This window comes from Channa argus, chromosome 10, assembly GCF_033026475.1.
Source record: "Channa argus isolate prfri chromosome 10, Channa argus male v1.0, whole genome shotgun sequence".
NCBI classification, from domain to species: domain Eukaryota; kingdom Metazoa; phylum Chordata; class Actinopteri; order Anabantiformes; family Channidae; genus Channa; species Channa argus.
The window spans coordinates 17,304,843-17,321,648 of record NC_090206.1 but is presented as its reverse complement, the minus strand read 5'-3'; the positions used below and the strand labels follow the sequence as shown (position 1 = coordinate 17,321,648).

Here is a 16,806-nt window from a genome sequence, read left to right as displayed (position 1 = left end):
TCTGCACAAAAAGGAAATAAAACTTCTGCAAATAATAACTTATTTCTTTTTGCCTTTATTTTAGATCAAACTGATTGTTTTAGCTTTACAAGGCCATACAACTTGATTTTTTATTATTACAGGCCAAAAACAGGCCACATGACAGTTGAAAATGTGTTTGTGTTTGCATTTAATGTGGAATTTTGTGTCATAAATCTGCAGAAATCCCACTGATCTCACTTTAGAGTAACAGTTAAACCGTCTAAGCTTTGACTGCGTGGCTGAGGAATGTTTTAATAGGTGGCAGTCAGGTTCTGGAGGAACTTGAAGGATGACATTCTGCACATAGCTGTCTGTGTTCATGAAGGATCACACACCTTCCGAGCTCAGCAGATCAAGAAACTGCAGATCTGGAAGCAAAACGTTTTGTCTGTAGAGGACGAACATAAGGATAACTAGCATTGTTTTGTGTTGTTTTTAGAATATAGCCGATGACTTGAGCGTTTAAACTGAAGCCTACTGATACTGTTTCAAGGTATTTTGGCTGCTTTTCATCTTTGCTTTGATCATCTAGTCAATGCACGATCCCTGGCCATCTTTGGTCGATCATCAGGTCAGGTAAGAAGAAGGTTTCTTAAAATGCAAATGTGTTCAAACTAGTGGTGCTTTGGTTTAGTGCCTTCTTCACAAGTTGGCGAAAATGTTCATAGAGGTTTTCTGTAATAGATTTTTGCAAACAGTACTTTGTGACGTCAGGTCCACTCATTCACATACGTGTGGAGTTCAGTTATACAGGTTGATATTCAAACTGTATTTTAGTTGCTTTATTTTCACAAACTCACATGATATTTGTTGTATTTGTGGCTGATTGTATATTTAGCCAGATGCCACTGCTAATCTCTGAGCTGATTAAATATAATTTAATAGAAATGCTTTTTTTTACTTACTGTAGCTGTAACACAATGTACTATATTTGCTCTAACATAATTTACCAGTACACAGGTTTCCATGTTGTGTGAGTATAAAATGGTTCCTAAAATGAAAGGGGCACTTCACACGCATTCTCTTTTACTTGTGTGAGCTGTTTCCTGCTTCAAAGCTACGTCAGCAGTCCATGATATAAATGATCCAGGGCAATTGACATTTAGTAAATCCTACAAACGGATGGAAACTACACAATTTAAAAAGAGTTTGGTTCAATAAGTCTTTTTAAAAACAATGAAGAACATTTAAATTGGTTGCTAAAATTAAAAATAATGGTGTGTTTTCACAAACAAAATGTGAAAAGTAATAGACCAGGTGGAGTGTAATTACATGCTTCAATGCCAAGAATATAAATAAAACTGAAACGTTAAAGTTACAATTTTAACAATTATAAAAATGATGAATATTCAATGCCAATACAGAGGAAATATTAAACATGTCGCAATTGCATAAATATTGATCTATACTCTTTTTAGTTGCAGCTGACCCATGGAGGAGAGAACAGACAGTCCGATAGCTGTGAGGGTGGAGGAGCATTCTCAGTATGTCATCCTGACTTACTTCCAGGGTGACATCAACAGCATGGTGGATGCTCACTTCTCCCGGGCTCTCAGCAGAGTCTGCCAGGCCAAGACTCCAAAAGCAAAACCAAAGAAAGTCCGCAAAACCTATAAATCTGGTGAGCACACAAACTCAACATGGTACTGATTTAGCATGACAGCAACAAAATAGTCCCATTCGTCCTCACTGCAGGCTCTTCCTCTCTCTCCTCTAGAGGACGCCAGGCCCTGTCAGGCCAGTGCTGTTGACTCTTACAGAGACCCACAGGTCCTTCCTCAGGCAGGACGCCTCCTCTCCTTTAGTCCCTCAGATGAGGCTCCCAGCCCATGGCACTCACTCGCTCCAAGAGCTGTAGAGAGCCCAGGGTTTCCATCCATTGCATGCCCCCTTCCCCCAGATGGGCTGGGTGTAACTGGACAGCAATATGCTACGTCCTTGCTCAACCTACTGCACACTGACCAAGGTGAGATGGGACCCAGCATGGCCTCCAGCTCCAAGCCAGAAATGCTTCCCAACTGGACGGTGCCGCGAGATTTTAGGGAGTCCACCGACTCTCTAAATGCAGTAGGGTTTGAACACGGTAAGTCAGTAGTTGTAGTACAATAATACCTTCAAAAACTTCACTGGCAGCAAAAGAACAAATCAAGCACCTTTTGTATACAATACGTGAACAGAAAATGAATAATCAGTTCATTTTTACAAACTACTATCTGATGCTGTTAAATTAGAGCCGCTTAGTAATCACTGACACTGTGCCTTGTCTCTGTCAGAACGACATCTGGACAAGAAGGACTTGTACTGGTACTGAAGAGAGCAAGAGAAAGATTGGATCTGCAGAGAAAAAAAAAACCTGTGGCTCTGTAAAACAACTTGACTTTCTTTCCATACGGGTTTCTATCAGATATGTTCTCGTCAAACAGGCACCTGTCATTTGAGAACACACACAGACGAAACAGCAACAGATACATTCCCTGCCCCTCTCTTTTAATTTTTCACTGACATGACCTCAATACATGAGTATGTACCAACTTTAACAACCTCTGACTAACCTGTTCTTCAACTCTGGCATTCCTCCTCTAGATCTATGTTGCTCTGTGTAGGTCGTTGCTCCCAGAGTTGGTGCCTTTATCTGGCAGGTCTCTTAGAGGGCCTACACTAGTAAATAGACCAGTATTAGGTTAAAGTGTGAACATTGTGAACTATTTGAGTGTAAAAATACTGATGTTAATATCTGTCTGCAGGATGAGTCTTAATTATTCTGAGAATATTTTTATATATCCAAATGAGTTAAAAAATGAAGGATAGGGATGTTGTGTTAATGATGTATTTTCTGTAATCTCTTTAAAGTGTTGTTTACTGTAAAAAAATGGAATCGTGTATAAGCCCAAATAAATATCTAAAGAGACAAATTTGAGTTGAGGTCAGATACAGTTACAGTAACAAGAGACACATTCAGTGGCTTTCACGCAACAAACTGCACAAAGTGAACAACAGTGACACCTAAAGGCAAGATTACTTTCTTTATGCAGTTTTTTTGTTTTATCTACATAGATATAAAGGCATAATGAGTTGCAGAAATAAAAAAAAACTTTTACTCAGGTACAGAATTTAAGTATAATTTTGTCAAATTTGTACTTTTATGTTTCCAATTTATGCTATTTTATACTGAAGGCAACATATCTGAAGGAAATACTACATGTTGATATTATTTACCTAGTAGTAAATGTTAACTAATACAGTTTTAAAACTATTATTATATATATATATGATACAATAAAAATATTACTACAGATTACAGTATAGTCAATGTAAATGTGTAAAAAAATCTGTATATGTAAAAATTTAATTACTCTAACGCAGTATGTTTACAATTGATACTTAAAGTACTAAAGTATTTCTTTAACTTTAACTCTTCTTCTTCACACTGTGGAAGTTGTTCAATATTAAATAAACAAATGGGACATAGAGCGATGAATAATCTTAGACCTTCTGTTCTGTTTTTGTCCTCATTTGAGGACAAACATTAATAATAAAAATAACATTGTATTATAAAACAGTCTTTGGGACAAACTGCAAACTTGAAATAAAATCCTGAAATGAAAACAGAAATTGTGAAAATTTACTAAAAACAACTTGAATTAAAATAAAAAGATGATATTAAATGATGACTTTGCTACACCGCACATTTGTCCGTATTATTTCGAGCACTCCTTTTATGTTTTGCAGATGTAATCAACACTGAGCTCTTTTTAATGAGCATTTTTCATGCTATGTCTGTCATATTTTTTTCTTTCTTTGTGATTATTTGAATAGATATCTGCAGCAGTGTGGCATCTATGTAGCAAACCCATTACAGCTTCATTAGAGAGTAACTCAGACAGTGAAATTTTGAATGGACAGTTAATTCAGCAGAAAGCGTCTGGCTAAGAGGAGCCTCAATAGAGTCTACACAGAAGCTGCTTTTTCTTTGAGGATACACTGTTTAACATTATTACCAACACTAATTGCTCATAATATCTTCTATTGTCTCACCCACCACCATGGAAGAAATAAAAGCTAATTAAACCAGGTGGCCCCATAATGGCCGTCTTCTAAAATAGTGATGATTCACGAACACCTTAACCTTATGCCATAATTATCATATTCAGATCCATATTGTAAATATGAAACCTTACTCGTAATTATGAGATATGAAGCCATGATTATGAGATATGGATTTTTTTTTTCTTTTAGGAACATAACCTTCTTCTCCAAATCCAAATGTTGTGATGTTACATCAAAGCTGAATGAAACTTTGGAACTTGAACAAAAAAACTAGAGAAAGGATGATTTGGGTAATGACATTATTCACTCTGTGTTTTGCAGCATTCTAGTACTTTTGTTGGTTTGTTTTTAAACTGTGACACAAACAGCAGTGTGTGGACAAAAGTACAAACTTCCACTGGGTTTCAATGTCGTTATGATTCCTGAGTTAATTTGTCATCTGACCAAACTAGAAACATACTAAACACACTACTTTTATTTCACACAGTGATTAACTGCTATATATGGCTCTAAACAGAACATGTTTTTCTGCTCAACACTAAAACTGATCTCCTCTACCTCTGTGTTTTATTAACTCTGCTGCTATTTGGAAGAAGTCATTTTATTTTTACAGTTCTTTCATTTATCTCTCCTCTCACTTACTTTCATTGTGAGTGGATATAAAATAATCTTTGCACAAAAATACCCTCAGTAAGCTGCTATAGTATTCTTCTCACATGCTGCAGATAGACATGTAATGATGTTTTTATAGAAAGGTTGCAAACCTGAGTGGTATAAATGTACACTGGTTGTGGAATTTATTTCCTCACATGCAAAACCCTTGACAATGGATTTGTGTTTTATTTCCTCTCTTCTTGTCAAACAAAATCAGTTTATAAATGGACACAGTGTGTGGTTATGTAGAAGAGATACAACTAATTCCCTTTAGCCTCACCTGCTCTCTTATGTTCTTTAACTCACACTATTGGCTGACTTTGCATTTAAAGACTTGTACACAATGTACATATGGCAGACTGCACAACTCATCCCTTTTTGCTTCCCCCAAACAGGATTCTCAGGTTCCTATGTCAGAAGAGCTGACCAGGGGGAAATAACAACCCTCAAACCTGTGAGAACATGAACAGTGAAGAAACCACACGTGTCTGTTTTTATCAGCAAAATCATGCAACATTTAGGATATACTGCATATACAGTGATTGAATTTGTAAGATGAAGACTCTAATGGATTAAATTTCCTCTCTTTAGTTATGAAAGGCTGCTGGAGGAAGCCCTGCTCATCAGGCAACTAGCTGTCTTCTTCAGATGTTAAAGCTTCACTCCACTCTTTCTGTCAATTGGACAAACAATCTCCGCCCACTACTTATTTGTCAGCTCAATAGTATTCATTTGAAAGGTGCAGAGTCTTTAGAATTGCTCCAGGCTTCTTCATAAAGATAATTAATCACAAAGAAACAATTATGACATTAGGAAATCTATATTTCCATCCCGGACTGATTTAAGGGAGAACACGAGTTGTGTTTTATAACTAACATGGAGTCAATATGTGTGAAACAGGTATAAAAGAAGCTGTAGCAGCTATGGAGTGGAGAGGCTACATTGTTAATAATATATGAACCTTTCTAGTATGTTTTTGGGAGGAGGTGTGGAGGAGGAACAGCAGACACACTACATTTCTGCTGGAGGCAGGGCAGGCTTTCAGCAGACATGCAGACTTAAAACCATAATCCCATTTCATCCCTTGTGTCAGGCATAATCTTGCTGGTTTAATGTGCATATTGGGAGGCAGGTTGGATGGAGAGATGAAGTAATTGTGTCTGTAGTGGTGACTCACTGGCTGTTTAACAAGTGATGCTGACGGCAAAGTACAAAAAGGACATTAGGTGTGTGTGAACTCCACTGATACCACTGACCATAGCGAGTGATTTACTGAGATTCACTGATCTCTCCTGGCGTGACGGCATTAAATACCAGAATGACGTCAGTCCCTCTAAAACCCTGCTGTTGGGAAATTAATGACTGCGTATGATTAACAATTAGATTGACAATTAGTGTTTCTCGACACCAGAAACGTCAAATGCATATGCACCACAAGAAATGCAATCAGTAGCAGATAAAATGTCATTCAAGAACCCCCCACCCCAACACTTCTGTTGACGTTAAATGTAATTAAATATCAATGACCGACATCCTTTTAACATTTAGTTAGACTTGTTGATCAGGAGATCAGTACCCACCAGTGGGTTTAATGCTGACTATTGAAGGAAACAAATCCAATAGAACAGATTAGTTAGTCAATTTTACACATTGAAAGACATTTTTCAAGTTTAATACACTGAGTTGAAGCTGCACCTGTCACCTGCACAATCAGGCACCTGTTGTTGTAAACCCAGTTATTCCGGTGTTACAACTTGAATCTGTAGTAAGTGGTTAATGATTTTGTCCGTTGTATTCGTTGTATTTAGAATAAGAATGTTTTATATCAGGTGTTCCCAGAGCTAATGAGCTACTTTCTGTTTTAGTCCCAACACCTTCTGACTTTGGAGAAAGTGATTTAGGACATTAGCACAAGCTATTCAAAAACTAGATTGATGTTCACCGTGGTGACTGTACACTCAAACATTTAATCTTGTCCATATCTGCCGTTGAAAACAGAAAGGGAGGAGGGTAGATATAATAAAGGTGTGCAACTCTCCTCACACTCTAAGAACTGTTTTACCAGCCCTGACAACGCGTAGAGCTGCTGTCTGTTTCCAGCTCTTCTCCATCCCTCTCATTGCTATGGTCGTCCACATCCGCGGTTACAATTTCAGCACCGCAGACAGCTCCCTCTCCAGGCTCAGCCACAGCGCCGAGGCGTCCCACGGCCCCGGTGGGCTGAGCCGGACTGGTCACACGGTGGTGGCAGTTTTCCTCGGCTTCATTTTAATTGCGGGAATCGTCAACAACCTGCTTGCTCTGGTGGTCTTTGCAAAGTTTCGCTCCCTCTGGACGCCGATTAATCTCATCCTTTTGAACATCAGTGTGAGCGACATTCTGGTGTGCGTCTTCGGGACCCCCTTTAGTTTTGCAGCAAGTCTACAGGGCAGATGGCTCATAGGAGACTACGGCTGCAAGTGGTACGGGTTCGCCAATTCCCTCTTTGGTGAGTTAAATGTGCGATATGTGCATGCGTGGTTTTCCACCTACATGTGTTTATTCTATAAGGTAATTCATCAAGTTAGAAGTCAGCCATAAAAGGGTTAGATGTGGAGGCAATGATGATTTTATTTAAGGGTGGTGGTTCTTTTTGGAGCCTGTCTCAGTAAAAGCAGAAAAACTTTCCAATTAAGCTTTTTGTTTAATGAGGAGCTGCAGATTGGCACCAAGGTTTTATAAGAGTTAAATCTTTTCTTGAAGTAAATGTTTAAAAAAATGTCTGTATGTTCATGCAAAAATGCTTAATTTAAAAACTAACAACTGACTTATCCGCTTTACTTTGTTTCTGTTTTGTCAGAATTGACAGAAGGTGCTCCACAAACTTATTATTTATTCATTGTTCTCTGCTTGTGTGATGGTCAGCAGGTTTGGTTAGATGACCTTTTCCTGAGAAAGCACGGTCTCTTTAAGTTTAGAGAACAACTGGAGGGAAAAACAGAAGTATTCTTGTAGAGACTAAAGATTGGTTGACTGACTGATATGATTTGTCCTTTCTTGGTATTCTTTTTTCAGGGATTGTGTCCCTGGTGTCTCTGTCGCTTCTATCTTATGAGCGTTACACAGCCGTGCTCCATTCCTCTCAGGTTGACATCTCAGACTTCAGGAAGGCCTGGTTCTGTGTCGGAGGTTCGTGGCTCTACTCTTTGCTCTGGACGTTGCCGCCTTTCTTGGGTTGGAGCAGCTATGGACCAGAGGGACCTGGCACCACTTGTTCTGTACAGTGGCACCTCCGCTCACTCACCAGCATCTCATACGTGTTGTGCCTCTTCATCTTCTGTCTGCTGCTGCCCCTTTTACTGATGGTCTACTCTTATGGACGAATCCTACTCACAGTCAGGAGGGTGAGTTTATCTGTTACGCTCTTCGAAAGGAAGTGCTGGATGTTTAATATAACTTGGCCTGATGTGTGAAACTGACAACTTACTGACAAGAAACTTTTTTGCTGATTATAAGGAAAACACACGGATTTACTGTTAAAGTGTGTTTAATGGATTTCCACAGTGCTTTCCAAACAAACAAACAGGGCAAAACAGGGCAATGCCAACGCATATAAAAGAAACAGAAAATATGTGTAACAAAAATGAAAACACATAATACAAGTGCCATAACATCTGTGGGTTTTGTGTTCATGATCACTGTAAGGTACATTATTTCTCATTTTGGTATACGTGGACACCCTGGGAAAAAAATCACTGAACATTCCAAAATAACAAATGTCGAATCTAAATATAGAGACGTGTGTGCAATGTGCTTTCAGTTACTCCTGTGACTAAAACCACTCTGAAGGGCAACTTGACTGGATCCCTCGGTTCTAGATATCTAGATATATCACTCCTCCCTCCTTGTCAGTAGCTTTTTTATCTCACAAAATAGATGTGATTGTAGCTTTTTCTTTGTGTTTGATGTGGCTGGACACAATGGCCATGACCCACATCCAGAGTCCTGTGACTCATCTCCACCCCACTTGGGCTTGTATAAACCTATCAATCACACAATAATTGGCAATAAAGGCATTCCAAATTGGTGGTGTCCCTTAATGCACTTTCCTGATACTATTCCTATCAATGAATCACCATGTTATTTTTAGATTGTAGAAAGAATCAGTTCCTATTGGATACCTTCCATTATGTAAGCATGTCCATTTTTTTTTAACTCTGTGCAACTAAGGGAGTCAGAAAAGAGAAAGTTGTGCAGACTTGATTACCCTGCCAGCAAATGGGGGGCTCGGTTGTGCAAGTGTCACCTTCCACCTCAGAGGACCCATCTTAGGCTTTTCTTAGAAACAGAGTCATCAGTGTGTGCAGCCTTCTGTCGTTAAAGCTGACTGACATGTCAGAAGGAGAAATAGCTTTTATATGAACAGCATCAGTGTACATCAAGCACATTGGATTGTTTGTTCTCTGCACATAAGCAACATATTTTTACTGTTTATGAAGCCTCATCTATCTATTCAAGCACAGTCTGGTGATTTATTGTTAAGTAATTGACGATTATCACATTTGCTGACAAAATACACAATAATTAAATTAAAATAATTTACTCAGTTTAATTATTAGAGGACCTGTCCACGGTGTACCTTGCCTCTTGCCCTATGACAGCTGGGAAAGGCTCCAGCCCCCCTGTGACTCTACACAGTACAGGCGGTTACAGAGAATGGACGAATGACTATATGAATGAATAAAAAAATCTAATTTAGTTGACTTGTTACTTGTTTTTTTTTTTTTCCTCAGGGCACTACTAGGAACAGAAGAACAGTTTAGCCATGCAGATATTACTGGTGATTGAATGTTGTGAAATTTGTTATGACATAATAGGGGGCTGAGGAGACAGAGCAGCAAAGGTTGTGAACAACCACCATACAAAGTGGAGTGTGATTGAATATCTAAGAGATTTGACAGAAAGAGCAGGGTCTTCTCTTCAATAGGGCATCGTGCTCATACTAGGCACATACTGGGTGCACAATGAACATCACAGTGGAAATTAAACATAGTGGTGACTACGGGTGGGTGAAATCAATACAATCACAACAGACAAACCCCCCCCCGGCTTGGTATATACAGCATGTGAGCTAAATTTAAAAAGCATCAGAAGAAAACAGCAGGACAAACCTAATGAACCTGCTGGTGCTGGTGCAGTGGCCACAAACGGTCACTGCCAAACATTAATAATAGTTTTTACAATTCATGTTTATTATAACATTACAAGTAGCATCTGTCCCACTATTTTACTCTAGTAAACATGCATAAATCACACTGCAGGTCTTTCCAGTGATGTACTGTAGCTAACTATTTCCTCATTAAAAGTACTCCTCCTTTTAAAACCACCATTATGGAAGAGCAACGCTGAATTGTTTAGTATAATTTTTACTCGTTTGGTTTTGATCCTACCACTGGGGGGCGCCAAAGACAGAAATTTTAAAATCCTAAAAGTGAAAAGTGAAATAAGGACAAAAAAACCTAATGCACAGGTTTTCAATATAAAACCCAGAAAGCACGTGTGTGTGGAGCACGAAAAACCTTTTCTATTACCTACCGAATTGGATCCAATCTTCCCCAATCCCCACAGGGTTTTTATTTATGTCAATACAATGCTAACACTTGTACTCTTTTCTCTCTTGGCTTTCATGTCTTCAGGTGGGTAAGATCAACCTGCTGGCAGCTCAGCGCAGAGAGCAGCACATTTTGGTGATGGTGTTGTCCATGGTGTCCTGCTACATGTTATGCTGGATGCCCTACGGGATCACGGCCCTGATTGCCAGCTTCGGTAGGTCTGGACTGGTCACTCCCATGGCCAGTGTGGTGCCCTCCGTCCTGGCCAAATTCAGCACCGTCATCAACCCCGTCATCTACATGTTCTTCAACAACCAGGTGAGAAGTGATTTTGTATATTTATATTGTTTCCTAAAAAGTCCTAAGAATAATAGAAGTCGGATTCACGGTGACTTGTTAAGCTGCAGAAATTGTTGGCAACATTGTTTCACCGTGAACAGTCCTGTTGTCCTTTTAAGTTGTAAGCGCGCTCTCGTTGTTCCTGATTAAAGGGCGTGAGACCGCGGGGCCGTGCGCACACTAATGACTCTCACATAGAAACAGCAGAAATGTCAACGATATCAAGACAGACACGATATATGAAAGCAGCAGAGCAGAAGTTAACAAAATCTTCTATAGTTGTGAAGCGAATGCGGTGCTGCAGGAAGTCGACAGAAAACGAGTTGTATAGAATTTCAGTGTCAGTAGTGGATATAAAACATGGAGCGTTATATATGACCAATTAAGAACGAAAATACCATTGTTATGTAAATCCTATAACATCACTGAACTGTAGAAATAAAGAAAACGTGTGCGGTCTTTAGTGTACGTGCACGAGCAAATCCCAACTAAGAAACCGCTGGTTCATGTCAGAAGCGAGTCCCAGCATAAAGCACCGTAGCACTGCTGCAGATGTTACTGACCATCCTGTGTTATGTTTAAAACAGTTTTACAGGTGCTTCGTTGCCTTCATGACGTGTAGCGAGGAACCTCAGTCTGTTCACGGAGAGGAGCACCCAACTCCAAGGACACACTTTGCAGGCTTTTTCCCGGTGCACAGACAAGCAGCTCTCAGAGACTCAGAGAGTCAAATCTTCAGCAGCTCCAGAAATGCTGCCCTCTGCAGCCACATGAACGTCTGCCGCGCTCTTGTTGTCCGCTACAATCCATGAACGTTTTCCATATTCTATAATCTGACAAAGGACCCGCATTGTTTACGGAACTATTTACCAGAATATAAAGTGCCCAGAAATACAAAAGTGCTTTCTTTTGCAACGTCAGTGCCAACTCTTGAACATTTGAGTATATTAATAATATTTCAGTATATGTTTTGGATGCTGCAGGGTTGATTCAGTCTTCTAGTTCTTTAGGTTACACTCAGAGGTTCATCCAGATAAATATTACAAATCAACTAATAGACAGAAGTCACCCCACATGGTCATTAGACGCTAATAGATGGGAGTCTTGTCCTGTCATCCATTTTTTTTAATCTTTGATCTTTTTTACGCAAAAAACAACAACCAAACCATCCCAGAGAACAAGTTATTGCAATGTAATATTGAATTAAGCTACATTTGATCATACACATATACCGGTCTACCACTTCATAGTAATATAGCTTTATATTATTAATGAGATGATCAAATTATGTCTGTAACAAGTTAAGATAAAATAGAAAACAAATTTAGATCTTGTTATCAACATTTAATATTGTCACAGAAAATTACTCCCCATTTTAAAATAGCAAAAACACTAAAACAGAGATTTTTTTTATCAACACAAATTTAATGCACAATTAGCTAGTACACGTTTCTTCATCAAGTTACTTTTTAATTATATGTATTTTTTTTATTTACCAGCTGATTGTGCATCGTTATTGTACTAGGTTAAAAAAGTTCGCATCCCCCTTAATAAATCTATTACACAATTAATGATGAAGAAAGATTTGTAAAAATTAAGATTTTTAAAAAAAACCTACTTTTTTTAACTTTTCTTTTACTCATGACTGTAAATATTCAAAGTTGAGATTATTTTTAACCACTAGGGGAAGCTGTGAGCTGCTTCCAAAGAATTTCTGCTTAAAACATGTTAATTATCTAAACTTGCAGTCTTCTCATAATAGTTGCACATCTGTGTACATACAAGACACATGCATATTAAAATTATTTGCACTGCACTGCATTATTTGGTTTCTTGGGCTCGTGTGTCATGTATTTCTACAGAAATACATTTCTAGGCTTTTATCTATACATTTGTAGAAACTACATATATGTATATATACATATACATATGATATACACTATATATGTGTGTGTGTGTGTGTGTATATATATATATATACACACACACACACACACACACACACACACACATATATACATATACCTGACCTGGCACATTGCAGAAATTAATACAAATAAATACTTCTGCAAATTCACACGAGCAAAAGCTTCTTACAACCTCAACAACACAATAGCACCTGCTAAATTGCCTTTGGCTTTATTTTAAATCTCTGTCTAACTGGATAAAGATGCCACAAAAAATGTTTCATATTGGCTAATCTCTGTTTGTGGGTGCAATGAAAAACTTTATGGGACTCATTCCAGTCAACTGTGCTACCACAACCAAGCCAACTTCACATATACTGCGGTCGTTATCACAAATTGTTGACTTAATTGTGTATCTGGAAAGACATTTTCAAGATGAAATGAATCCCAAAGACTCTCAGCAGGCTGGTACTGGTATAAAAATTTTGCATACCAGCGTGACTCTTCTCGATTTCCCTGCAAACAAGACAATTATGAAACTTAGGCTCACAACAAATGTTTAAATTGACTGCTTCTTTTTGGACAGCATAGTCACTCAACTTTTCTTAGTCACTGAAGCATTATGTTAATGTTTCAATACCAGAAACATGTATTAAAAGTGTTATTTCCGTCTTCTGGTATGACTCGTATCTAATTTGTTATCACCATTATCAGCTATTTGTGATCTGTTGTCTTGACCAAGCAATGCATCAGAAATTAGCATCAAACTGTCAAAATACTTTTCCATGCAATAAGCCTTTTTGTATGCTCTGTGCAGTGTCACCTAATTTAAGTTTTTTAATAGTTTTACATGTAATAAGAACTTTTTTTATTTTCCATGAATAGGTGTATTGTCACATTGACACCCTGTGCCATTTAGGGACACATTTCTGACAGGAAGGAAGAAATGCATTGAGGTATTTCACATGTATGTACGCGTGCATATCAAAGGTCACATCTCTCACAGACCTGCAGGTTGGTGAGTTCAGAACTTCCAGGAAGTAGCTAGTAGTAAAACTCAGTAGCTTGAGAAAGCAGCAGTTCAGAAGCGCATGGGATGTCACGGACGCCAGGCTTCTCTAGGTTTCACCACTCTGCTCCACCATGATCAACACTTACCACACCAGCCATGCTCCGCCACCGGTGCCTCCACGACTCAACAGGTCCCAGCCGGTCCTCATTCCAGCACCACTTCCATCACAAGGCCACAGCAAGCCTGTCATCCGCTTCTTGGTTGGGGCCATGTTCGTGAATTTATTGCTGTCTGTTGGAGGGTTCATCTATCTGTACTACTATGGCAATATGGTAAAAAAATATTTTAACTAAATATAGTTGAGATATCCTAATAGTTGTTGGAACGTCTGCCTTAACTGGTGCAGTAATTATGCAACAATTACTTACAACATTTTACTTACTAGTAAAATGTTTTAATTACTTAAAACATTTTACTGTACTTGTATTTTACATTTTAATTTAAAACTATCTCACAATGAAACTTAAAATTTGGTTTTCGTTTACATTAAAAAAAAACTATTAAAGGGATCTTTCAATTACAATGCCGGATTATTACGGTAACACAAAGCAGTTAAACCATACTGCCCACAGACATTTGCTCTGTGTAAAAACATATTGGTCAGGCCAGTAAAACTGTGCTTGACAAACAGGAAATGCTTTTTCACACAAAAGGTATGTGAAATTCACAGCAGGGTCTTCTCATAGTATAAGTGTTTGTTTGTTTAAATTTTTTTTGTTTGTTTTTTACAGACACAACATTCCTCAACCGAAGGACAAGGTACATTCATTTCACTTATTTCTGTGCTTCACTAATTTTAAACAATAAGTCGCACACAAAAATTGTTTCAGAAATGATTCTGACCAGATATTTGTTCTCTTCTCCAGTTGCTCATCGCTTGTCAGAAAAACAGGAAACTTTCTACAATACCTTGGCACATATGGTGGTTGAAAAATCAACACAGAAATCTACATGTAAGGAACTATAACATGAACATGTTTTCGATCTTTACAAACTGCATGAGAAATTATATTCTCAATAATGAATACCATCTGTCTCTATTTCACCAGCGGGTTATCTCCAGTGGGACATTAAGCACTCAGTTCTGAAGAACATCAACTACTACAAAAACAGTTGGTTGACTATCGAGCAGCCTGGTGACTACTACATCTACTCCACGGTGACCTTCTCCAAGGGTGACCCTAAGCTCCCACTGGCCAGCAGAGTCAAGCTGAGGAAAAATGAAGCGGGAGCGGAGAAGGTTGTAATGCCGGCTTACTGCAACCTAGACGGAAGCAGTGGGAGCCCTCAAATGTGCACAGCCACACAGGGAAAGGTGATCACACTGGACAGAGGAAACCAGCTCAGTGTCTGGGTACAAGACCTTTCACTGGTGGACTATGAAGAAGGGGCCACAGCCTTTGGGATGTACAAACTGTAAGAAGTGCATGGACCTAAGTTGAAGAGTGGGATGTTATTCTACTGAGAACACTTAAATACACTGGATCGCTAAACATTTTTGTGGACTTCAAAGACAAAGTTTATATTCCTAAACTATAATTTATTAAATTACATATGTTGTCTGTTAGTTTGTGTTTTTGAAGTAGTTTTGTGACTATATTGTTTTGTATTTATTAATGTAACCAAGGATTTTCAGCTGTTAAATCAAACTTTTATATTTAATCTAAAATATTTATTCTCTTTTCTTCGGTTTGTCTTGCATCTGCCTATGTCAGGAGCTAGTTAAAGGTGAAGGAGACAGGACATTACTAGCTCACAATACCCAGATAAACACATTTGATGATGGGTTAGACAGCTATACTGTGTAAATCCCTGAGTAAGGAAAGGGGTGCAGTATGAAATGAATCAACTTTGCCTGCTTCCAAATTTCTAATCAACAGATGAATTAAGAATCTGGTAAACATATACAAGTTTAAACATTGTTAATACAGCAAATATGTTGATGACCAACAGTACTTATTTGAGATCCTATAACTTATCCTTCATGAGATTCTTTGAAATTTCATATTTTGTAAAAAGCAACTAAAATACTGCATTTTGCATTCAAGCTCAGCCTGTACCACTATGGTTTTCCATTTCTAGGACACAAGAAACCACACAACATAGATGCATCTTGGTTAAAACCACAAAAAGCAAAGGCAGAGAAGCTGTGTATAGATGCATTAAATTGTATGCTGTTCAGACTGTTGTATGCATCCGATTATTGTATGGACCAGTGATTGTGCAAATTACACAAATCCTATAGATGCTATTTTTCTGTTAATCATATTCCAAAGCAACCTTCAGTGTTTCTACTTTTTGGTATTTGTTCTTTCTACCAGGAAGACTTTGGTTTACATTCCTTTCTCCGAAATATGAATCATTTATGAAACCATTGAAAGTTGTTTGAGTTGTGTAATTTATCACAGTAACCTTACATCTTTTTTCCCCCCTTTTCTTTACTTTAAAATGTTTAAAATTACTTTAAAATGTAGGCACATAAATGACTGCAGACCAAACTCTCACTGTGGTGCATTTCACAGCTGAAAAATTTAATAGTTTGCTTGTTGATTTTGTTATACTGTTGAAAAACTCTGGAACACTACCATATGGTGTGGGGATTCATTTAAATTTGGCAAAATGTTAATTTCACAACCACAGTAAAGATGCTGGCCTAGTTTTTTTATTTAACCCCTGGCCACACCTTTTCCTGCAGGTATGAGTTACAAGGAACTCTAACCTACTTGGTGACTAATGTCAGGTTTTCAAAATTTATAAGATTCATAAGTTCTCCCCCACCCCCATGCTATCAAAAGAAAAATGCACTGCAGTGCAAGTTTAAAGTTAGCACCTCAGAGATTAAGAAACCTAGCAGCGTTTCGCATGTCACTGTCGTGGTGGAGTAGAACAGTATGGAAAGTATGAATGTCTATGGAGGTGTGTAAAGTTGCAGAGGTGGCACACACTCACAGGATGTAATCTATTCTAGTCACTCCTTCCATCCTGCAAAGGGTTTTCTTTTTCTGAAATTGAACTACCTACAAATTCCTGAACCACACGTGTGATGAATGCTGCATGGAAAAGCCTCACTTGGTGGATTTTCCAGTGAGAATAAATAACAACAAGGTTGATGATGTGTAGTCGACATGGGTTTGAAACTTTGGGACGTTTTCATTTCTCACTTTGTAAAACTGTT

The 16,806-nt window shown here is 38.2% G+C and overlaps 3 protein-coding genes across 4 annotated transcripts; all 3 read left to right on the top strand.

The window, feature by feature from the left end:
- The first annotated feature begins 339 nt into the window (after positions 1 to 339).
- Positions 340 to 3,700, top strand: vgll1 (vestigial like family member 1). Of its 2 annotated transcripts, none has more exons than XM_067517643.1 (4): positions 340 to 597; positions 1,446 to 1,642; positions 1,739 to 2,104; positions 2,295 to 3,700. In XM_067517643.1, exons 2-4 carry the CDS (start codon positions 1,453 to 1,455, stop codon positions 2,330 to 2,332), a joined length of 594 nt encoding a protein of 197 aa, XP_067373744.1. In that variant the 5' UTR covers positions 340 to 597; positions 1,446 to 1,452; the 3' UTR covers positions 2,333 to 3,700. The 2 variants fall into 2 exon arrangements, with proteins under 2 accessions (XP_067373744.1, XP_067373743.1); XM_067517642.1 differs by having other exon boundaries at positions 341 to 597; positions 1,440 to 1,642.
- Positions 3,701 to 6,725: 3,025 nt separating this feature from the next.
- tmtops3a (teleost multiple tissue opsin 3a) lies at positions 6,726 to 11,474 on the top strand. The gene is made up of 4 exons (XM_067517640.1): positions 6,726 to 7,210; positions 7,777 to 8,105; positions 10,398 to 10,631; positions 11,240 to 11,474. Exons 1-4 carry the CDS (start codon positions 6,847 to 6,849, stop codon positions 11,462 to 11,464), a joined length of 1,152 nt encoding a protein of 383 aa, XP_067373741.1. The 5' UTR covers positions 6,726 to 6,846; the 3' UTR covers positions 11,465 to 11,474.
- Positions 11,475 to 13,702: 2,228 nt separating this feature from the next.
- On the top strand, positions 13,703 to 16,658 carry cd40lg (CD40 ligand). Its single transcript, XM_067517641.1, has 4 exons — positions 13,703 to 13,903; positions 14,363 to 14,390; positions 14,498 to 14,584; positions 14,681 to 16,658. The coding sequence occupies exons 1-4, from the start codon at positions 13,703 to 13,705 to the stop codon at positions 15,049 to 15,051; spliced, it is 687 nt and encodes a 228-aa protein (XP_067373742.1). The 3' UTR covers positions 15,052 to 16,658.
- Positions 16,659 to 16,806: the final 148 nt, after the last annotated feature.

Bases quoted from the DNA above. Each gene is read 5' to 3' on its own strand.
- vgll1 (XM_067517643.1), top strand. From the start codon at position 1,453: ATGGAGGAGAGAACAGACAGTCCGATAGCTGTGAGGGTGGAGGAGCAT. The intron at 1,643-1,738 runs GTGAGCACACAA...TCTCTCCTCTAG, and splicing joins CCGCAAAACCTATAAATCTG to AGGACGCCAGGCCCTGTCAG. The intron at 2,105-2,294 runs GTAAGTCAGTAG...TGTCTCTGTCAG, and splicing joins TGCAGTAGGGTTTGAACACG to AACGACATCTGGACAAGAAG.
- tmtops3a (XM_067517640.1), top strand. From the start codon at position 6,847: ATGGTCGTCCACATCCGCGGTTACAATTTCAGCACCGCAGACAGCTCC. The intron at 7,211-7,776 runs GTGAGTTAAATG...TTCTTTTTTCAG, and splicing joins GTTCGCCAATTCCCTCTTTG to GGATTGTGTCCCTGGTGTCT. The intron at 8,106-10,397 runs GTGAGTTTATCT...TCATGTCTTCAG, and splicing joins TCCTACTCACAGTCAGGAGG to GTGGGTAAGATCAACCTGCT.
- cd40lg (XM_067517641.1), top strand. From the start codon at position 13,703: ATGATCAACACTTACCACACCAGCCATGCTCCGCCACCGGTGCCTCCA. The intron at 14,391-14,497 runs GTACATTCATTT...TCTCTTCTCCAG, and splicing joins TTCCTCAACCGAAGGACAAG to TTGCTCATCGCTTGTCAGAA. The intron at 14,585-14,680 runs GTAAGGAACTAT...CTATTTCACCAG, and splicing joins ATCAACACAGAAATCTACAT to CGGGTTATCTCCAGTGGGAC.